Source organism: Vidua chalybeata, chromosome 28 (assembly GCF_026979565.1).
Source record: "Vidua chalybeata isolate OUT-0048 chromosome 28, bVidCha1 merged haplotype, whole genome shotgun sequence".
NCBI classification, from domain to species: Eukaryota; Metazoa; Chordata; class Aves; order Passeriformes; family Viduidae; genus Vidua; species Vidua chalybeata.
Genome location: NC_071557.1, coordinates 3,198,208 through 3,220,660, shown reverse-complemented (window position 1 = coordinate 3,220,660; position 22,453 = coordinate 3,198,208). Strand labels below are relative to the sequence as shown.

General features: G+C 63.0%; 2 protein-coding genes across 10 annotated transcripts in view; both read right to left on the bottom strand.

Annotated features, from left to right (window-relative positions):
- Window positions 1–34: 34 nt before the first annotated feature.
- CAMK2B (calcium/calmodulin dependent protein kinase II beta) lies at window positions 35–19,695 on the bottom strand. Of its 9 annotated transcripts, XM_053966374.1 has the most exons (22): window positions 19,562–19,695; window positions 16,772–16,866; window positions 15,156–15,215; window positions 14,816–14,870; window positions 14,652–14,717; window positions 12,584–12,656; window positions 11,683–11,785; window positions 11,272–11,355; window positions 10,755–10,849; window positions 10,412–10,534; window positions 10,246–10,329; window positions 9,674–9,716; window positions 9,148–9,222; window positions 8,158–8,217; window positions 7,173–7,213; window positions 7,016–7,087; window positions 5,453–5,497; window positions 5,166–5,214; window positions 2,263–2,338; window positions 2,095–2,189; window positions 1,553–1,787; window positions 35–1,481 (listed from the first exon to the last, which is right to left on the bottom strand). In XM_053966374.1, exons 1-21 carry the CDS (start codon window positions 19,624–19,626, stop codon window positions 1,555–1,557), a joined length of 1,692 nt encoding a protein of 563 aa, XP_053822349.1. In that variant the 5' UTR covers window positions 19,627–19,695; the 3' UTR covers window positions 35–1,481; window positions 1,553–1,554. The 9 variants fall into 9 exon arrangements, with proteins under 9 accessions (XP_053822349.1, XP_053822350.1, XP_053822351.1 ...); XM_053966375.1 differs by lacking the exon at window positions 5,453–5,497; XM_053966376.1 differs by lacking the exon at window positions 8,158–8,217.
- A 1,459-nt stretch (window positions 19,696–21,154) lies between these two features.
- NUDCD3 (NudC domain containing 3) overlaps window positions 21,155–22,453 on the bottom strand; it is a 28,009-nt gene continuing 26,710 nt past the window's right edge. Inside the window, exon 6 of the mRNA XM_053966568.1 lies at window positions 21,155–22,221. Within this exon, the coding sequence (XP_053822543.1) occupies window positions 22,111–22,221 (111 nt within the window). The 3' untranslated portion in view covers window positions 21,155–22,110. The remainder of the gene's footprint in view (window positions 22,222–22,453) is intronic.

The following is a 22,453-nucleotide window of genomic DNA, read 5'->3' as shown; positions in this document are numbered from 1 at the left end:
GGCCTTCCCTGTCCACCTCTTACTATAATGATAATTGTTTTTTCCTCATAATTTATTTGCAGTTTTCCCGAGACAAAAACAAAATCAGAGTCATCTTTTACACTTACAAGGCTCAGAAAGAAAAGACAAAGGGGTTTTTTTTGGGGGGACGGGAATGGGGGGGGATATGCTGGAGAGGGGGAGACAGAAAAAGAATGAGAGAAAAGGGGAGGAAGGAGAAAAATTTGGCAACGATCCACCAGCATTCATGGGACAGGAACAGCTCAGCTCCTCAACATACAGCATTAGCGCCCAAGGGTTGCTCCCGCGCAAAGGGCATGCAGAGAAATCATCAGAATAATTAAAAAATAATTAATATCCCCCACCCATCCTGCCCCCTCCCCACCCCCCCCCCCCAGCCAAAACCAGCCCTCAGCATGGTGGGGATGCCCTGGGGAATTGCGTGGGGAGTGGAGTGGTGCCTCCCCGGGCTCGGTGGGACCGGGGGTGACAGGCCCCCCCCGAGTGCTGGCCATGGGGGGGTGCAGGATATGCTGCTGGTGCCCCCGTGCTGGGGGTCCCCGGCAGAGCAGCCTGTGCCCCCTAAGAGACCCATTCTCTTAGTCTAAAGTGCTTTCGATGCTGTGTCAGTGCTGGCTGGATCGTCCAGAGCCCCCCACCCCAAGCCCCAACACCCCCCAGCTGCCCTCTGCCCCCTGACGTGGCACCCACACCCCCCCTGCTGGCACCCGTGACACGGGCTGCTGGGGTGGGGACACAGGGTGCTATGGTGGGGACACGGGGTGCACCCGCCGTGTTCCCTGTGCAGCAGTGCCCAGGATCAGCCTCGGGCCCCCACAGGCAGCGCTCCCAGGGGAGGCACTGGACTGGGGTGGAGGGGAGAGAGTCTGTGTGTGTCCCCCCCACCTCACTCACCCCCTGGCAGCCCCCTGTTGCTGGGGACCCCCGTGGGAATTCAAAAATAAATAGCTCTCTCTATGTACAGGGGCTGGGGGAGGACAGAGCAAAGCGGAGCCCAAAGAACAACATCCACCACCAGCGACAGCAACACGCCACGAGCACAGCCGGGAGGGGGGCCGGGACCCCCCTTCCCCCCCAGCAGAGACGGGCCAAGGAGGGGGGCTGAGCCCCCCAGCGCCCTCGCCTGTGGCCGAGCAGCTGGGTTGGGTTTGGGGGTGTGGGTGGGTTTGGGGTGGGTTTTCCCCCTTTTTTTTTTTTTTTTAAGTTTTTTTTTTTCTTTTTTTTGTGGTCTTCATCGTTTTGGCTTTTTTTTTTTTTTTTTTTTTTTTTTTTTTTTTTTTTTTTTTTTTTTTTTGTCTTTTTGTTTTCTGCAAACACAGGCACCGGAGGGGGGGAGCAGGGGCCAGGGTAGGGGGGGACAGGCATGCGGACGCGTGCTTCGGGGGGCTGCAGCTCCGGCTGCCGCCTCGGCTCCCATCGCCGTCTCCATCAGGCTGGAACCAGGACAGCCACCGCAAGCTCTGTGGGGACACCCTGGTGAGCCACAGCCGGGGCTCCTCGTGCTCCCCCCGAGCCCCGAACCCGCCCTCACCTTCACTGCAGGGGGGCCACGGGGGCCCCCGAGCCGTGGAAGTGGACGTTCTGCCACTTGCCGTCGCGGCGGTGCCACACGCGGGTCTCCTCAGACTGGCTGGTGCGGGGCCGGCCCTGCGCGTCGATGTACTGCGTGAGGCGGATGTAGGCGATGCAAGCCGCGTCCTCCCCGATGACGTGCACGTGCGGGTTCAGGATGGTCGTGTGGATCGGCTTGTTGTTCTTGGAGAGCACTGCGGGTCGGCGAGGTCAGTGGGGCGGGCATGGGCAGGGGAAGGGCAGGGATGGGGGCAGAGATGGGGACAAAGAATGGGCAAGGAAGGGGCAGGGATGGGGACGGGGTGGTGGCAGTGCAAGCGGATGGATGGCCCAGCAGGGGAGGGCTGGGGACAGGCGAGCGAGGTGACCACAACGGGCAGGCAAGTGGGCAAGAGAGAGGGGACAGTGAAGGAGACAGGAGGGATGGGGTTGGGGTGGACAGGGAGAGGATGGGCAGGGCAGGCAAGACGGGCAGGTGGCACAGGCAGGTCGGGTACTCACAGTTCTCGAAATAGAAGCGGTGGAAGTCCATCCCCTCCACCAGGTTGCCCAGTGCCTCAGGCTCAAAGGAGGTGAGCCCCGGGTCGCAGATCTTCCTGCAGGCAGCAGGTGAGAGTGGCCCCGCCTGGCCCCGCCTGGCCCCACCCCACCCGGCCCCGCCCCACTCACGCGTAGGCCTCGAAGTCCCCGTTGTTGACGGCCTCGATGAGCTGCTCCGTGATCTTGATGATCTCCTGTTTGCGGGCTGGGGGCACGTCACTGTCACCGCCACCGCCCCAGCCCCCCCGGTGACATCGTGGGGGTGGGTGGACGGGATGTTGGGATGGACATGGGACATGAAGGGGAGGCATGGGGACAGACACAGGGACAGACAGGCAGACCTGGGGGGCAAAAAAAACCCTGGGGACAGACAGACAGACCATGGGGATGGACCATGGGGACAAACACAGGGACCTTGGGGACAGACAGACCGACCATGAGGGCAGACAAGACAGACCACAGGGACAGACACAGGGACCTCGAGGACAGACACAGAAACTATGGGGACAGACAGACACCCCTTGAGGGACAGAAGGCCCTTGGGGACAGATAGGGACCACTGTGCTTCCAGGACGCCCACAGCTCTGCCACACCAGTATTCGCATAATCCTCTCAGCATATCTCATTGCTAGCTCAGTGCCACCCCTGCATGTCCCAGTCCGTCCCAGTGCCCTCCCAGCATGCTCAATCATCCCAGTGCCTGCTCAGCATGTTCCAGTAGTTCCCACTGCCTCCCAGCACTACTCCTTCGAGCCCCAGTACATCCTACTGCCATTCTAGCACATCCCAAAACAGCCAGTCCCATACTGGTGTTTCCCAGTGCCATCCCACTGTGTCTCAGTGCCATTTCAGTGCATCCCAGTACCCTCCCAGTTCCATGCAAGTGCATCCCGATACATCCCAGCGCAGTCCCAGTGCATCCCAGAGCTGCTCGTGTGCTCTGACGCATTCCAGTGCCAGCCCAGTGCATTCCAACACACCCCAGTTAAATCCTACTGCATTCCAGCGCCATTCCATTACATCTCAGTCACATCCCAGAGTGTTCCAATACCATTCCAGGGAATCCCAACATACCCCAGTTTACACCAGTACATCTCCAGAGCCATCCTACTGCATTTCAATGCAACCCAGTGCCAACCTACTGTGTCCCAATGCCCTTCTAATATATCTCAGTTCACCCCAGTTCCATCCCAGTGCACCCCAGCATCATGCTGCTGAATTCCAGTGTATGCCAGTGCAATTGGAGTGTGTTTCAGTATCTTCCAGTGTAGCCCATCCCACTATATCCCAATGACTCATTTCATCCTGATGCCATCCCCGTCACTTCAGTTTCATCCTAGTGCATCCCAGTGCCACTTCAGTGCATTCCAACACAGCCCAGTTCCATCCCAGTATCTCCCAGTGCTATTCTAGAGCATACCAGTACACTCCAGTTTGCCCTGGTGCATCCCAGTAATATCTCGCTGCATCTCTGTGCCAATCTCCTGTGTCCCAGTGTTATTCTAGTGCATCCCAATACATCCCAGTACCATTCCAGTGCATTGCAGTACCATTCTACTGCTTCCCAGTGCATCCCAGTACCAGTCCAGTGCATTCCAGTATCCCCCAGTTCCATCCAGTGCATCCCACTGTCACTGCAGTGCATCTCAATTAATCTTAGTACCATTCTACTGTATCCCACTTCATTCTTTTGTCACCCTAATGTGCTCCAAACACCTCAGTGCCACTCCACTGCATCCCAGTTTGTCCCAGTGCACCTCAATGTCACTCCTATGCCCTCCCAGTGCATCCCAGTGCCACCTCTGTGCATTCCAACACTGCCCACTTCCATCCCAGTATGACCCAGTACTACTACAGAGTGTAACAGCACACTTCAGTTTGTGTCAGTGACTTCTCACTACATCTCAGTGCCAGCGTACTGTGTCTCACTGATTCCAGGGCATCCCAGTACATCCATTCTATACAGAGCACCTCTTGGTACCATCCCACCATGTCCCAGTATCATCGCAGTGCATCCTGATGCCATCCCAGTGCCTTTTCAATTAACCCCAGTTGCCATTCCAGTGCCATTCCAGCATGTCCCAATCTATATAATTTCCATCCAAGTGCACCCCAATGCATCCCAGTACCTTCCCAGTGCATCCCAGCATGCTCCCAGTGCACCCTGGTGCCATCTCAATGAATCCTGGTGTCACCCCAGCTCCAGCCTAGCACACCCCAGATCAATTCCAGTGCGTTTGAACACTCTCCCAGTGCATCCCAGAAATGTCCCAGTGCCATCACAGTGCATCCTGTTGCCATCCCAAATCCCACCAGGTGCATTCCACTGCTGCCCCAGCACATCACAGTGCACCAACTGCATCTTGGTGCCATGCCAGTTCCACCCCAGTTCATCCCAGTGCATCCTGGTGCCAATGCATCCTGGCTCTATTCCAATGCATTCCATCCAGCACGCTCCCAGTGCAACCTCGTGCCACCCTAACACATCCTGGTGCCATTCCAGTGCCATCCCAGTGCATCCCATCACCGTCCCAGTGTATCCTAGTGCCATTCCAGTGCACCCCAACACATCCTTGTGCCATCCCAGCTCCATCCTGACGTATTTCAGTGCTGCTCCAGTGCATCCCAGTGAACCAAATGCATTCTGGTGCTATGCCAGTGCCATCCCAGTGCACCCCAGTGCATCTTAGTGTTATCCCAGCACATCCCAGCTCCACCCCAGTGCATTCTAGCACATTCCCAGTGCATCCCAATGCATCCTAGTGCCATCCTAGTGCATTCCACAACTGTCCACCACAGTGCCATCCCAGTGCATCCTGAAGCCATCCCAGGTCATCCCAGTACCATTCCAGTGCACCCCAATGCATACTGGTGCCATCCTAGCACCATCCATCCCAGTGCATTCCAAGACCCTCCCAGTGCACCCCAGTGCCATTCCAGTGCAACCCAACGCATCCTAGCACCACCCCAGTGCATCTCAGCCCCCTCCCAGTGCATCCCAGCGCAGCCCTGCCGCCCCCTGCGCCCGTCACCTTTGGTGTCCTCGTCCTCAATGGTGGTGTTGGTGCTGTCGGAGGACTCCTGCTCGCGGGACGGCGGCGGTGGGGGGGAGACACAAACAGGGGGTCAGAGCTGGCCCCGGGGGGGACGGGGAGGGGGGACAAGCCTGGCCAGGGCTTGGCAGGACCCCGACTATGCTGGACGCCACGGGGGGACCCCGCTGCCACCGCGCCCCGTGCACGCTCCTTGTCCACGTCACCCCCCCGTGCCATGGCTGATGCTGGGGGAGGATGGAGGCGGAAAGCGGGGGCAGCGGTACCTTGGCGCCGTCCGCGGGGTTATGAATTACGGTAGTTTGAGGCTCCTACAGGAGAAGGGAGAGAGACAGAGGCGGGGGTGGGGGAAGCGAGAGCCCGGAGGGGACAACGAGGGGGGACGACGGATTGAGCAGCACGTGGACAGGGGCGAGGAGAGACCCAGACCAGATTTGGGAAGGGGATAGAGAGGGGGGAGAGAAGCAGAGAGTCATTAGTCCAGCAAAGCCAAATGGTTTAATTCACAGACATGGAGGGGAAAGAAAGGGGGGAAAGAGGTGGGCAGAGCCAGGGGAGAGATGCAGTGAGGCCAAAAGGATGGGCTGGGCTGGGGCCAGCTCCGTGCCCCTGTCCTGCATCCCGGTGCCCAGGGGCTCCACTCACCGTGCATCTGTGCATCCTGGGCATCCCTGTGCCTGAGTCCCAACCATTCTGAGGCCTGCATCCTGAGCATTGCCCATATCCTTGCGCATCCCTCAGCTTGCACCCAGACCATTGCTGTGCCTGCATCCCAACTATCCCACTGCCTGCATCCCAAGTGTCCCAGTGTCTGGATCCTGAGCATCTCAGCGCCCACATCCTGAGCACCTCCATCCACAGCTTCCTACTGCCTGCATCCCACCCTCACCATGTGGGGTGGGCACCCCTTTCTCCATATCCTGCACTCACTGAGCAGCCAGGCACACCCTCTCCAGCACACAGCGCTCTGTGCCAGCTGGGCATCACCCTGCCTGTATCCTGCCCTCATGGTACCATGCCCCTGCCCTTGTGCTGCAGCCGTTGTGCCGTAAAGGTCAGAACGGGCACCCGCACCCACATCCTGCACCTACCTTGCTGTTGGCATTGCCAGAGCACCCCCAAATCCTGCACATGCTGTTCCAGACAGCCATGCCTTTACTCGTGTCCCTGTGCCAGATGGGCAGTCCTGTGTCTGGATCCTGCACTTACCTCACCTGTGAAGTCACAGTCAGCAGCCCCATCCTTGTGACCTGCACCTGCCTTGCCACTGGCATCGCAGGGTGTCCCCAGCCCCCAGCCCTTCACCCACCTCTCCATCTGTGTCACCAGGATCCTCCTGCCTGTGGCTTGTCCCCATTATGGGGCATCTATGTCTGTACCCTGTACCCACCTTGTTCCCATGGTGGGGCACCCCCATACTCATGTCCTGTACCCACCTCGCTCCCTGTGTCACAGGACACCCTCACGCCCTTATCCTGCACCCACCTTGCTGTCCCCACAGCAGGAACATCTCTGTGTCCGTGTCCTGGACCTACCTTGTCCCTATGTGGGACACCTGCATGACCGTGTCCTGCACCCGTGTCACTGTCCCCATGGCTGAGGGAGACATGGGGCTGTCCACATGCCTGCACCCTTCACCCACCTGCTCTGTCCAGCGGGGTCACCCTCTGCCCACATCCTGCACCCCCCCTTCCATCCTTGGGACACCCCCCTCCCCAGCGAGCCCAGGAACAGCCGGTCAGGGGCGCGCTCGGCCATGGATGGGATGGGCTGGTGGGATGGATCCCATGGCATGGGGGATCCAGGGGTGCAGGCTAGGGGGCACCTACCAGAGCGGTGGGCGGGAGGGTCCCCTTGGGGCTGGTGACGCCGGCACTGCCTTTGGTGCTGTTGGTCTGGGGCTGGAGGGGAGAGATGGAAGGGGCTCAGTGGCACAGGGGGGAAGGAGCCCACCCTGGCCTCCCCCCGGCCCCTCTGGCCCCTCACCTTCACGCCGTCCGCCTTCTTGTTCAGTAAGCTCTTAGCTGCTGCAGGGGGACACAGTGTCAGCGCTCCCCTGGCACAGGGGACACTGCACGTTCCCCAAACCCAGACTCTTCCCCGCCACCCAACCTGATCCCACCCCGGGTGCTGGTAGCACCTGCCACCCCAGTGTCAGAGAGGGGGGACACACGAGGAAGGTGGTGTCTCCATCCCAGGGGAGGTCCCCATTTTAGAGGGATGGTCCCCATGCAGGGAGGGGTGCCCCCATTATAAGGGGGTCTCCATTTTGAGGGGTGTCCCCATGCTGGGGGTGTTCCCTTACAGGGGGTCCCCATGCTGGGTGGGGTGTCCCCATCCTAGGGAATCCCCATTTTGGGGGGGTTCTCCATGCTGGGAAGGGTGTCCCCCACCTGGAGGAGTCCCCAGCCTCAGGAAGTTCCCCATCCTGGGGGACGAGAGCGTCCCCACCCAGGGAGGGGTTTCCCCAACCTTGGGGGGCCTGTCCCCATCCTGGGAGGGATGTCCTCAACCTGTGGAGATCCCCATCCAGGCAGGGTGTCCCCATCCTGGAGGGAAGGGTCCCCAGACTCAGTAGGTCCTCAGACTGGGGGAAAGAGGTACCCCCAACCTGAGGAAGGTCCCCATCCTGGTGGCCCCCGCGTGGGGGGGCAGGGCTGGCTTACCTTGGAGAAATGCAGAGAGGAAAGCGAGAGAGAGGAGTGGGGAGGGGGGCAAGAGAGAAACGGGGAGGGGGGAGAGGAGGAAAAGGGGAAGAACATAAAAAAAGAACATAAAAAATGTGAGTTGAGTACAGGGGGTGGGGACAGCCGCCTGTGCCCCCCTGTCTCCCTGGAGGGGGACAAGGACGGGCACGGGTAGGAGCATCTGTCACTGCTACCACGATCTCTGGCCAGTGGGGGAATAGGGGGTGGTGGGGACATGGTGGGGCACAAGTGGTTGTGGGGGTGTGGAGGGCAGGGGGTGTCACCTCGAGCATCCTCGTCATTCCTCCACACTGAGGGACCCATCCCCCGGTTGGCATCACAAGCTGGGGGGAGATGTGTGGTGACAAGTCCAGTGACAGCAGGGTGGCATCCATCAGCACCAAAGGAGGGGGAGATGACCCACACATCCCTCCCCCATGGACCTGTGTCTCCTCAGGAGTCCCTAGCAGGGCGTCCCCAAGGGTCCCGGTCCCTCCTCTGAAAGCAGGCGGGCGCTGAGAGGTGGGGGTTTAAACCAGAGCCAAACTGGGGGGCAGGAGAGGGGGACCCCTGGCAAGGGGGCCAGTGGTAGCCCTTCGTGTGGGGGATGGTTTAAGACCCGCCGAGTGTTTCGCGGCACCACAAACACTGGCTGCAGCTCTCAGAAGCTGTGGGGAGGCACATGCCGGGGAAGACACATGCGGGGGGGGGGGGGGGGATACATGCGGGCTGGGGACGCAGGGGGGGCACGGGGGGACACAGGACATGCAGCCCGTTTGCCCCCCCCCTTCCATGCACCGCTGTGCCCCCCCTGTGTGCACGAGGGGTGGGAGCAGTGGGGGGACACACCCTAAAATTATACCCCCAGCTCCCCGTATTGGCCCAGACGTGGAGCTGGGGGTGCCAGCAGCGTGTCCCCCCCCACCCCCGGAACCGCGGGCCGAGGGCGGGGGCAGCCCCGCCTTGGGGGTGGGGGCTGGTGCAGAGACCCCTGCCCCGGGGCCAGCTGCGGGGTGGCGGCAGGGGGACAGTGGCATCGCTCGGTGCCAGCGGGGACTGGGAGAGGCTGCAGGGCAGGGGGGGCAGTGCCGGGGGGGCCATGCATGCGCTCCGATTTCCGAGGAGGGCACCCGAAAAACCCGTTGGGGAAGTGGGAGGCAGGGAAAAGGACGGTCGGGAGAAGAGGGTGACGTGGGGATGAAGGATCTGGGGACACACAGAGACCAAGCGGGGCCGGGGGGGCCGGGGGGGGGGCCCTTTGCGGACGCGTCTACCTTGTTCCACCAGCCCCAGCGGGGCCCCGGCAGCGGCCGCCGACATGGTGGGAGGAGCGGTGGTCTGTCTGCCCACTGCGGGCCGCGGGAGAGAGAGAGAGGGAGCGGAGCTCCTGTTAGGGGGGCGGTAGGGGCTGCAGCCGGGACCCCCACCTTCCCCCCCCCAGGGAGAGCTCTCGGGGTGCCCATCACCCTGGCCTCAGGCCTGGGCTGGCTGGTGCTGGTCCGTCCCCCTCCCCGTGTCGCCCCCCCGCCAGCCACCGGAGCGGGGGGGGACACGCGGGGACCGGGCACTACCTGCTGCTGCGTGCGTGGGGCGGGGGGGGCCGGGTCCTGCCCCCACCTTGGCTACCACATGCCCCGTCCTCACCGATGGGGAAAAAATGGGTGGGGGGGAGGTTAAGGAAGGGAGGGGAGAAAGAGAGAAAGACAGCGAGATAGAGAGAGGGGGGCACCGGCCCGGGGGGGGCTATGGAAGGGGGACTGCGGCCCCCGGCCCCCCCGGCCAGTGGGAGCCCCCCCTTACCTGAGAAGTTCCTGGTGGCCAGCATGGTGGTGAGGATGGCACCCTGCGGGGAGGGGCGGCGTGAGCGGGGCAGGGACATGGGGCCCTGGGGGTGCAGGGTGGGATGGGGACAGATGGGACCGGTGGGTACAGGATGAGGCCCACAGCACTGGGAACTGGGAACTGGGAGAGGGGTTTGCAGGACGAGGGGCCGGGATGGAGCCATGGGAGCAGGCGGTGGGATAGAGGGTGTGGGCTGGGGGTGCAGCTGGACAGGGCCAGGGCCCAGGGCAAGGTGCTGGGCAGGGACAGGGCGGGACCGTGCCATGCTGTGTGTCACTGGCACGGGACCAAAGCCCACAGCAGAGCACCAGGCACGCCAGGGTGGGACTGCAACACCCGACGGGAAGGGACTGTGGCACAGGAAGGGCACGGGAAGGCCCTGGTGGGTGCTGGGGTAGGAACTGTGCCGTACCAGGTGCTGCCAGAGCGGGCAGGGCAGGGGTCCCACAGGAGGGCCCCATGGAGGGGCAGGGTGGTGCTGGCAGAATAAGCACTGTCCCCAGCCCGCTCCTCCCCACCAACCCCCTCACCTTGAGCTTCCTCCGGGCATTGAACTTTTTCAGGCACTCCACTGTCTCCTGCCTGTGCATCATGGAGGCCACGGTCGAACGTTGCTGCGGGGGACAGTGGGGTCAGCACCAGGGGCCGTGGTCACTGGGCTGGGATGATGTGCACCGGGGGACATGCTGCACTTACGCAGACCCACGGGTGCTTGAGGGCCTCGTGGGCTGTGATGCGCTTGGCGGGGTTGATGGTCAGCATCTGATTGATGAGGTTTTTCGCTTCGGGGGTGACCGTGTCCCATTCAGGTGAAGGGAACTGGGGGAGCACAGGGACACGGGGGTGACAGCTGTGGAGGGGCAGCCCCATGGAATCTGTGTCACTCCACATCCCTGCATATCCCCAGCTAGCCACCGAAGACACGGCCCAAAGCCACCCCCAGGCTCTGCCTGCTGAAGATCAGCTGTAGGTCCCGGTAGGTTCCAGAGGTCATGGGCCAGCCGCCGCAGGGCCTGGGGCCCTGGCACCGGGCACTTACATCGTAGGCCCCGGCCTTGATTTGTTGGTAGAGTTTGTGCTGGTCCTCGTCCCAGAACGGCGGGTAGCCCACCAGCAGGATGTACAGGATGACCCCTGGGCCAGGGAGAGCAGGGTTAGGGGAGTGCAGGGACCCCAAACCACCCCTGGCTCCCTCCGGCCCTGCAGTGACCTCATGACAAAGCAATTATTCCCAACGTGGGCTGTCCCCTGTGCTGCCAGGATGGCATGGACGGGGACAGTGTGGCACTGCCAGGACACATGGCACGGGATGGCCTCAGGATGGGGTCAGAGCTGGAACAGGAACTGGGACCAGCATAGAAATGGGATGGGAAAGAGGGTGATACTAGGATGGGATTGGGATAAGACTAGAATAGATCTCGAAAAGTGCCAGAGTGGGATGGGATCAGAATGGGACTGGGCAGTGATGGGGCAGGGATTAGGATGGGATTGGGCAGGGGCTGGGCAGGGATCAGGGCAGGGTTCAGGATTGGGAGCGGGCAGGGACTGGCTCTTACCGCACGCCCAGATGTCCACTGGTTTGCCATAGGCCTCTTTGCGCAGCACCTCGGGGGACAGGTAGCCAGGTGTGCCCGCAAACCCTGGCACAGGGACAGAGAGATGGGTGAGGAGAGATGGGGGAGCCACAAGGGGAGGGGACAAGGACAGGACACAGCACTGGGACATGGGTGTGGGGCAGGGATGTGCTGGGCAGGGGTTGATATGGTGGGCACAGGGCAAGATGCTGTGGGCACAGAGGTGTGGACATGGTGGGAATGGGATAGGGAATGGTGGGCACGGGGCAAATGCAGCAGGAATGGTGCAGGGGCTCAGGAGAGTGGAGGGACAGAGCAGACACAGCGCAGGGACCTGCTGAGCAGAACACAGTGGGCAGGGTCTGGGGCTGTGGGGGAGGCAACAGCACTCACCGAACCAGGCCTGCTGATCCCCCTGCACCTCGATGGCGAGGCCAAAGTCTGCCAGCTTCACTGCTGCCCCTTTGCACTTGCTGGCCAGGAGCAGGTTCTCTGGCTACGCGGGCACAGGGAGCACCAGGCATGGACAGCACCAGGCACAGACACAGATGGGGAGAGAGAGGAGGAATGTGGCAAGTAGAGGGACTTGACTGCTGCCATTGACCAGGTCCTGCCCATCAGCTGGCCCTAGGCTGTGGGGCTGTGGCTGTGGGTGCCCTCTGCCAATGGCCGAGGGTGCGGATGGCACAGCCCCATGGCCAGCTCAGGGTCTGTGTCTCCCTGGCCTCATCCCAGCATCTCCCCACCCCAGCATGCCCCTGTATCCCACCATCCCTCTGTGTCCCACCCATCATCCTCTTGTGTCCTGCCCTGACCCCCCAGCCAAGCTCCAGCTGGCCCACACACTCACATCCAGTGTCCCAAAGGTGGCACCCAGAGGAAGCCCAGGCTGGGATCCCATACATCCCCAGCGGGACACCCAGGCTGTCACTCAGGGTGTCCCTGGGTGGCCCCAAGCAGGTCCACAGGTCCAAGCAGGCCCACCCCCCTAACCCTAACCCATGCCCCCATCCCCACCAGTTCACACTCCCCCTGGGGCAATGGCAGCTGGCGGGGTGCAGTGAGACCCGCCCCCCCCAGCAGTGCAGAACTCTGCCACAACGGGGGACACGTGCATCCCCAGGAAAGGCAGATGGGAGTGCTCAAATCTGAGGGGATCCCCAAAGCCCAGCAACATCTCAGTGACTCCCCAGAACTCAGCAGGCCAGGGCCATCCCCAGGCTGTGGGGACCCCAAGAACTGGGCAGGGGGAGAGGGGCAGAGGGACAGGTGGGGGTTGGGGGAATACACTTACCTTGAGGTCCCTGTGGACCACCCCCATCTGGTGACAGTGCAGGACAGCCTCCAGGATCTGCTGGATGCAGTGGCTGCGTGCAAATGGGAGGGGGTCAGAGGCACGCTGCTCCCCCACCTGCCACACATCCTGTCCACGACCTGCACCTCCAAACCGCCCCCCCTGTCCCACTGCACCCAGGGGAGCTGACAAAAACAAGTGGTGACCTTGGATTTGTGGGTGCTGTGCATGACAACCCCTCTATACCCCTGCCAGGGGGTCAGCCTTGGGGCATCACCCCTGGGGGATCACCACCTGGTGGGGTCCCATCTGGGGTGGGTCATTGCCTAGGGGACACCTATGGGAATGCCACTGCCTGAGGAGGGGTCATCCCTGAGGGTGTCACTCCCTCCTGGGGGGCACCACCCCCGGGGGCAGATTGCTGTCTGGGAGTCATCCCTTGGGGATCACCCCAGGGTTGTCACTCCAAGGGGGTCACGCCTGTGGGATCATCCCTTGGGGGGGTCACTACCTGGGGGGTGTGGTCACTGCCCGGGGGTCACCCCTCAGCACCCACCAGGTGAGCTCCAACCTCGGCACAGAGCCATGGGGGTCATCCCAGTGGGGCTTTTGTGCCCACCCCCGTCCCCCAGGGGAGCCCCCCATCCCTGCTGCCGCCCAGACACTGGGATCCCCCAGACAGGACTCACGGGGGAAGGGGGGAACAGGGGATGGGGGGGCGGATGGAGACGAGACAAGAAAGAAAGAGGGAAGGAGCGAGGGGATGAGAGCCTGAAATGGGGGTGAAGGGGGGCCCCGCCTAGTTGGGGGAGCGGGGGCATCAGGGGGGCAACCTCCCTGTGAGGGGGGGGGGGGCAAAAAATGGGGATCAGGGAGAAAAAAGAGTGAGGAGAAAGCCCCACAGCAGGGTCCTGAGGAGCGGAGCGGGGGGCCGGGAAGCGGGGGCAGCGGCGGGTGGGGGCAGCGAGGGGGAAATGGCCCCCCCGGCCCCCCCCAGATACTGACCTGCGGCTCCCTCTGCTCAGGGGCAAAGTGATGGGTGGGAGGAACGCGGGCAAAGAGCTCATGGACACAGTGACTGCAAAACAGAACGGGGGGCAGGGGCGGGGGGCCAGGATGGAGGGTTAGGGGTGGGAGAGGGGGCAGGATATGGGGGCAGGAGAGGGCAAAGGGTGTGGGAGGGGGGCGGGATGGGGTGAAGGGGTGCAGGATGGAGGGGTAGGGGGTGGGAGATGGGGGCAGGATGGGGCTCAGGATGAGGTAAAGGGGGTGGGAATGGAGGAGCAGGTTGGCGGGTGGGATGAGGTAAAGGGGTGGGAGGCAAAAAGTGAGGGTCAGGGTGTGGGGACAGGTTGGGGGTAAAGGGGTAGGAGAAAGAGGCAGGAGAGGGGGATGGGAGGATAGGAGGCATTTCGGGGGCAAGGACGGGTGTAGGAGGCAAAACAGAGGGCAGGGGCTGGGGGGGCAGCGAGTGGAGGGCAGCAGTGGGACGGACAGACACACAGATGGACACACGGACACGCACAGAGCCCGAGCAACGTGTGATGGGAGACGAGAGGGACAGAGGGATGGGGAGAATGGATGGAGGAGGTGAGGGGCACAAGGGGGACAGGGACCGGGGGGGGTGGAGATGGGGGGAACGAGAGAGGGGGAGAAACAATGTTGTGAAAGCCCAGAGACCACAGGGAGAGGCACACGGCGGCACACAGGGCACTGGGGGGTTGGGGACAGCACAGGAGGGGCCCTGGGGCCCCCCACTTGCCACCAGCCCCCCCAGCACATGTCATGATAGTGCCAGGACTCAGCAGCAGAGGGGGGAGCATGGAGTGGGAAGTGGAATATGGGGGCACCCCACCTGGGGGCCCCACCCCACCCAGCAGCAGGACGGAGCCAGGGGAGGGGTCACAGTAACACAGGGGCCGAGGGGGTGCAACCCCCCCTCTCACTGGGTGCCCCCCTGCCTGCCTTGCTGGAGCTGCCCCATCCCTGCAGGCCTCCCAGGGTGCAGGGCACAGGTGGCTGGGGGTGTCCAGGGCTTTAGGAGGTGCATGGGGGGGTGAAGGCTCACCTGGCATCAGCCTCGCTGTAGTACTCCCGCGCCACGATGTCCTCAAAGAGCTCGCCACCCGTCACCCTGAAACACAGCCAAGCACCACATCACCTTGAGACCCCTGGGAGCCCCCAGGATCCTGAGCCCCTCCCGAAGCTCTGGGAGCCTCCTGCCACACTCACAGGTCAAAGACGAGGTAATGAAACCCCTCCTCGGAGATGCTGTCGTGGAGCCGCACTGTGGGGACCAGATGGGGACAGGGACAGGCTCAGCCTCAGCCCCCCACGAACTCCCTGGCCCCCTCTCCCAGACACTACACGTGGCACCCATGTGTGTCTGGCACCCATGTGTGTCTGTGACACATGCAGTCCACACACCCACATCCAGTGTCCCAAAGGTGGCACCCAGAGGCTGGTACCCCATACACCCCCAGCAGGACACCCAGTCTGTCACTCAGGGTGTCCCTGAGTGGCCCCAAGCTGGCCTACAGCGGTGAGACCCCCGGTGTCCCCAGTCACTCACCGATGTTGGAGTGCTTGAGCAGCCGGCAGATCCGCGCCTCGCGCTCCAGCTTCTGGTGGTCTGGGGGAGCAGCGGTCAGGGGGGCACCTGCCCGGCCCCCTCCACCCCCCATCACCTGCCCCCAGCCCAACCCCAGCAAGAGGAGCCATAGATGCCCATGAGGGAGTGCTTGTGGCTCTGTGGAGTGGGCAGGTGTGCACTGGGGGCAGGGGTGGGGGTTGTGCACGTGGATGCAGGCGTGCACATGCTGCAGGTGCGCACAGGTGCGCACGTTCACCTGTGTGCCTGTGTGTGAGGCTGTGCATGCCCGTGCACAGGTATAGATGGGAGCGCACATGTGTGCAAGCACTTGTGGCTGTACCTGTGTGTGGGTGTGCAGGTGTGGTGGGTGTGTGGGGGTATCCGTGTCCTGCAGTTGTGCACACACGTGAGTGTGGCTGTACCTGTGTGTACCTGTGTGTGCAGCCGTACAGCTCCGTGGCTGCACTTGTGTGCACGGGTCCACATGTGTATGGCTGGACCCATGTGCATCACTGTACCTCTGTTTCTGTGTGATGTGGAGTGTGCAGCTGTTCCCCTGTGCATGGTGGTTCCTGCTTGTGCAGGTGTGTGCAGGTGTGCACATCTGTGCAGCTCTGTGTGTGTGCCACTCTACACGTGTGTGCCTGCAACAGCCACTGTAGGAGTGCACACCTGTACCTGTGTGTGCAGCTGCACCTCTGGACATGTCTGCAGTCAAGGGCACACAGACATGTGCACAGATGTGCACACAGCCACAGACACACGCCTGTGCACACACAGAACACACACACACCCTGTGCCAATCTGTGCTGCCTCTTATTCAGGTGCACATCCTAAACATCTACACCCCCACACGTCCCACACCTGCAAACACCTGTACACCCCCACTGCTGAGCTGTGAGCACACCCCACCCCACAGGCACCCACTCTGCTCACAGATGTGCACACACAGCAGTGCCCACCCTCATGTGCCAGCACACATTCACTGTTGACATGTGCACACCCTGCTGACACACACTCTGCTCACACCTGCGTGCATACCAGGCACACACACACACACACCTGTGCACACACACTCAGGTGCCCCCTGCTCACAAGTGTGTGCACAGCCACACCATGAACACACACACCTGTGCACACACACTCAGGTACCCCCCCACTGCTCATGTGTGCACACACCCACCATCACACACCCCCCCACGTACACGCTGCACACACCTGTGCACACATAGGGCTCACACCTGTGTGTGTACACCCTCCCCCCCCATCTGCTTACACCTGCAGGACACCCCTCAGGGACAGATGAAGCTCTGAGGAGCCCTGGGGGAGGCAGCAGGGGGATTGATGGGGACAGACAGGGCCAGACCCCCCCCCAGAGCATCCACCCCTCCCCATCACTGGCACCTGGTGCCACCAGCACCACTGGGGTCACAGCTGTCACATGTGTCACAGGCACCACAGGTAGCCTGGCTGTCGTGGGCTGTCAGAGGTGCCACGGGCACCGGGGGTTATCCCAGGCACCAGGCATGTCTGGGAGCAGCGCCCTGGGGCGCCAGAGGGGTGTCGGGGAGTCCCAGGGTTCCTGGGGGTCCTACCTCTGGCTGAGAGCTTTTTGGTGTTGATGATCTTAGCAGCGTACTCATGGCCAGTGCAGAGCTTGACGCAGCGCCGGACGACCGAGAAAGCTCCCCTGGGGAGGGACAGGCTCAGCACGCCCCAGAGCACCTGGGGGGTGCGTGGGGGCGGCTCCCACCCATGACTCAGCACACCAGGTCAGGGGGCTGCACCCACAGTGACTCAGCAGCAGGGGGTGAACCCTGACACGGGGGCGGGCAGGGAGGGCCCTGGCACGCTGGGGCCGGGGGTGTGCTGAGGGGGCACGAGGGGTGGCTGGGGGAAGGAGGGTGGAGGGGGGGCTCGGTGCCATGCACCATCGCGGGAGGGGGGGGTCGCAGGAAGGATCCAGCACCGGCAGCTAGTTGCCATGGGAACAGTGGGTGGCCCGGATGGCAGCAGTGGCCATGGTGGCGGTGATGGTGATGATGGTAGTGGCGGTGACAGTGGTGGTGGTGGCAGGGGGCACAGGACCCAGCTCTGAGTATGGGGAGCTGGCAGCCACCAACGCCCCAGGGACAGGGACAGAGATGAGGACAGCAGGGTCGTGCCCATGCAAGGCAGAAGCACCGGCAGCCCCTTCAAGTGCCATCAGCTCCTGTCCCCCTTCCAGGACCCATGTCCCTGCACGTCCCCTGGCTGTCCCCTGCCCGACAGGCCCCTTCCTTGCTGGGTGGGTCAAGGCTGCGTCAGGGCACACAGAGGAGATCCCCAAAACAGGCTGGGGACGTGGCTGAGACCAGCACCACCCCAGTCCTGCCATAGAGAGGGTGCCATGTGGGACGTGTGCCCTGGACAGGGTGCAGGGCCTGGCTATCTCCTGCCACCACCCCATGTCCCCAGGCACCGAGGGCCCCGTGCTGGCCAAAACAGTGGGGACCCTCTCACCACCAGGGGAAAAGTGGGGGTTCCTAGGGCCCTGACCCCTCCCTTCCCCACGTGGCCCCTAGGACAGGGGACATGGTGGGTGCCAGTCCCTGAGCGGGGGCACAATGTCATGGCGCAAGGCATGCCTCAGTTTGCCCCCGGTGAGAGCAATATCCCCCCCCACCCCGGTGAGGGGAGGACACATGCGCGATGGCTGGCAGGCTACACAGAGATGGGAAGGGGGAAACAGGACCACGTTGCCATGGCAACCAGGATGGGCTGGATTTTGGGCAGACCGAGAGAACAGCCCCCGATTGGCACCATGTTCCCCCTACTGGTACCCCCAAAGGGACTACCGCCACCCCTGCAGAATGTTCCCCCAATCTAGGGAGGTGGTGGTGCAGCCCCCCCCACAAAAGGTCTGACCCCCTCCCCACTCCCCTCATTTTACTCCCAGCCAATCCCTGCCCATGGATGGGGGGGGAAAACTGCAACCCCCATGGCCTTGGGGGCAAATAAACCCCCCCAGAAACAGCTCCTCTTCAGCTCCCCACAACACCCACCCGAGGGGGTCGTGATGCGGGGGGCACAGCTGGGGGGCACGGAAGGATTCAGGGCAGCAGAGGGGACCTGGGAGTCTTTAAGGCCCGGGGGGCCCAGGAGGGCTGGAGTCTGTCAGGACCCGAAGGGGGAGTGGATCTGGGGAGTTATATAAGACCCAAAAGGGTCTAATAGGGGATGGGGGGAGTATGGGTCTAAAAGGACCAGAGGGGAGAGGGATGGGTGCGGGGGGGGGGGGGGGGGGGGGGGGGGGGGGGGTCTATGGAAATGGAGGGGCTGGAGGGATGGGGAAATCCATCAGGGTGAGGGGCAAAGGGGGTCCTGAAAAGGGAGGAGATCTAAATGGAGCAGGTGCCTATAAATATTCAAGGATGGTCTGGAAAATGGGGGGTGTCTACAGGGGGGCTGTAAGGAGTAGGGAGGGGGGATTGAGGAGGGTGGGGGATTTGGAAGGGACCGGGGGGGGCTATAAGGACTGGAGGGGGGGGGGGTTTGTAGGAGCTTTGGAGGGGATCTGTAGGGATGGGGATCTATAAGGACCAGGGAACATGGGGGGCTGGGAGGTCTGTAAGGGTGGGGGGGTCTGTGGGGATGAGGGGTCTGTGAGAATGGGGGCAAGGGGGCTTTAAGGACTGAGGGGGTCTGCAGGAGCAGGGGCAGGATTAGGAGTGCTGGGGCAATCTGTGAAAACTGGGGGGGGGGGGGTGAGGAGGAATTGGGGGGTCTGTAAGGATGGAGTGTCCATAGGTCAAGGGCAGCTGTAAGGACTGAGTGGGGGGTCTCTAGGGACAGGAGATTGGGGACTGCAGGGGGTCTGGAGGGATGGAGGAGGGGTCTGGGGTGACCAGGGCTGGGGGGATGAGGACAGATCAGGGGAGCCTAAAGGTGAGGGTCCATAAGGATGGGGAACAAGGGGGCTGCAGGGACCGGGGAAGGGGGGGGTTATGGGGAGGGGGGGCCCAGAGGAGCTGAGGGGTCCGGGCTACCGAGGAGGGCTGGAAGGCCCCAGGAGGGGGGCGGTATAAGGGGTGGGGGCCATTAGGGGGGGGGCAGGGCCAATACCGGGGGGAGGGCAGTACCGGGCGAGGGGGGGGGGGGGGGGGGGAGCTGGGCAGGGCCGGTCCCGGGGGGGTGGGCTGGGGGGGGGCTGGTCCCGGGGGGGGGGGGGCGGGGGGGACCAGTCCGGGTGTCCCATCCCGGGGGGGGGGGGGAGCAGGGGGGGGATGCGTCACGTCTGCACCGAGCGGCTTCCCGAGCCCCGGGCAGCGCCTCCCGCCCCCGCCGCGCCCCGCGGCCGGGGCCAGGGCCGGAGCCGGAGCCGGGGCCAGTGCCGCCGCCCTTACTTGCCGATCTCCTCGTAGAGCTGGTACTCGTCGGTGAAACGGGTGCAGGGCACGGTGGTGGCCATGCTGCCGCCGCGCCGCGCCGCAATGAGCCGCCCCGGCACCGGCTCCGCTCGGCTCCGGCTCCGCCCGGCGCGGGGGGGCGGGGGGAGGCGCCGGGCCGGGGGAGGCTCCAGCCCGGGACAGCCCCCGCCGCCCCCCCCGCCTGGGATCCCCCCCAGCCCCCTCCGCGGGGCACCCCCACCTCGGACCTGCCCCCGCACGCCGGGGGGATCCCCCTTGTCTCCACAAGGGCCCCATAACCAGACCCCCCAGCCCAGGGACCCCTTTATCCCAAATTACCCCCGGGAGTGGGATACCAAGCCCCCACCCCTAAAGGCCCCATATCCAGACGCCCTTTCCGGGAGTCTTCCCCTGCTAAATAGCCCTGTGTCCAGACTCCCTCTCACGGATCCCCCAAGGACCCCAAATCCAGACTCACATCCACACTCCCCGCAATATGACTCACATCCAGACCCCTCTCAAGAATCTAACAAACGCCCCCCAAAAGGACCCCAAACCCGCACCCCCTCCGGATCCCACATTCTCCCCCTAAAAAGCCCCAATATCCAGATAACCTTTTCAAAGACCCCACACCCGTGCCTTGCATTCTCCCCACCTCGGGGAATCCTCCCCTATTCCCCCCAATACTGAGCTCCCTCCTCCCGCACCAATGTCACCCCAAACAACCCTTCCAGACTCCAACCCTTCCCTAAGCAAAACACCCGGGAGAGGTCGGGGCGGGACAGAATCACCCCCCTGCTTCCCCCAAGGGCACCTTGAAGCCCCCCAGTGTCAGCAGCATAATGCGGGGGTGGATTTTGGCGCGGGGGACGCACAAAGGCCACCCTCGAGGCCAGCAGTAGCCCCAGGGCCCGGGGACAGCGGGGTGTCCCCCCGTCCCGGAGGGTTGGGTGGGCGCAGGTGGGCGGCGGGCGGCTGGCGCTGCTGTTGCCATGGGGACCGTGGGCGGCCGGGGGGGGCCGGGGGGGCCGCGGGCCCGGTGTGCGCATCAGCACCGGGAGATGCTGGCACTGGCGAAGGGGGAGAGGGGGAAAGTGGTGGGTGACACCCCGGGGGTGGCATCCCCAAAGCACCCACCACATGAAGCCTAGCCAGCTTTGGGGATCCCATATCCACCCCCCTGCCCCAGGGACACAAAAATCCAGCACCTCTCCCCAGGGGTCTCATACCACACCCCAAGGACTCCAAAATCTAGGCCCCCTGGGATCCCACATTCCGACATCCCCGCACCCAAGTAACCCATAAATCCAGCCCTCCTCGGGGTATCCTGTACCTAGCCCCTCCCAGGGATCTCAAAATTCACTCCCTCCACCCCCAGGAATCCTATATCCACACCCTGAAGGACCCCAAATTCTACTCTCCCCCAGGAATCCCATATCCACCACAACATCCACCCCAGTGTCTGGAGCCTGTGCCGGCAGACAGACACCCCAGGCATGCTGTCCCTGTCCTTGTCCCATAAGCAAGGTGATGGTGGAGAATCAGGCATACTCATCTCCCGGGGGTGGCACCAAATCACTCACAGTCCCCCACGGTGACATGTGTTTATTGCAAACTGGGGGCAGGGGGCAGGGAACCGGACAAGGCGATGGCCGGGGGCCCCCAGCCCACACACCCCGGGGTGGAGGGCTGGTGGGAAGCTGAGAGAGCCAGGCTGGGCCGAGGTGGGGCCGCCTCTCCCGGGTAGTCCCCACTCTCAGACCCCTAAGTACCATGCCAGGGAAACCCATATGTCCCAGAGCTCCTGCCCAGCTGCTGGCTATGAGGGGTGGGCCTGTAGCCCCCCCAAACGCCAGTGCTGTGGGGAGCACCCCTGCTGCTCCCTGACAAAGGGGGAGCAAACTCTAGGGGATGGCTGTGGTCTCTGCCACTCCCGCGTGTCCTGACAACCCTCCAGTGAGGAGGTGAAGGAGGGGGAAGCCAGGAGAAAGCCTCCCCCAGGGCTGGGTAAAGGGCAGGAGCAGCACAGCGCCCTTGGGATACCCTGGAGTGGGGTTGGCGAGAGGATTTGGGGGTGCCAGGTGGGCAGGGTGCTGGCAGAGGCAGACAGGGACAGGCTTCCCCATCCCCACTGCCCATACCCAGCACCCATCTCCACCTGTGAGGGACAAAGCTGCCCAGTGCTAGGGGCAGCGAGGGCTCCACATCCCCAGAAATCCCAAAAGCAGTATCCTCCTCCACCAAAAATAATGTCACCCAACGCGACCCAACATGCTCCCTCTAATCCAGAAAAACATGGAGCATCGGCAGCTCGAGATGAGGGGAGGGGAGAGGAGGGAAGGAGAGGGGTCCTGGTGCCCAGCTTGCCGTGGTGACAGGATGTAAATCTGCCCACTTCCTCAGGCTTCCCCACACAGCACGGACGGGTGCCGGCAGCGTGGATCAGTGAGTCCCGGGTACTGGCGCTCGGTGTGAGGATCCTGGTGGGCATCCAGGGCAGGGAGGTTGCCTCTCCCTGCTTTATTTTTCAGTTGTTTTTGCCACTGTCAAAACTGGACGGCTCCGGGGGAGATGTTGAACATGGAGGGGTCGAATTTCTGGCCGCGGAATGGCGAGCCCTCGGTGTCCCAGCCCTTCTTTAACATCTCATGCACCTTCTGCAAAGAGGCCGCAGGCTTCCATCAGAGCGGGGTGACACCATGCTGTTCCCCACACCCCTTGCTCTCCCCTGCAGCTCAGCCCACAGATGTTGGGGCTGTGTGGCCACCTGACCCATGGGAAGGGGTGTGGGCAGCAGTGCCCCTTCCTCCCTGGCAGTGGTCATTGCCAAGGGCACACACCACTTCCATGCTCCCACTCGCTGCCTGGGAAGGGGCAGACAGCACCTAG

Excerpts from the sequence above, each read along its gene's own strand:
- CAMK2B (XM_053966374.1), bottom strand. The coding sequence starts at position 19,626 with ATGGCCACCACCGTGCCCTGCACCCGTTTCACCGACGAGTACCAGCTC. Across the intron at positions 14,871-15,155 it reads GCTCAAGCACTCCAACATCG|TGCGGCTCCACGACAGCATC; the intron begins GTGAGTGACTGG and ends TGGTCCCCACAG. Across the intron at positions 12,657-14,651 it reads TACAGCGAGGCTGATGCCAG|CCACTGCATCCAGCAGATCC; the intron begins GTGAGCCTTCAC and ends ATTTGCACGCAG.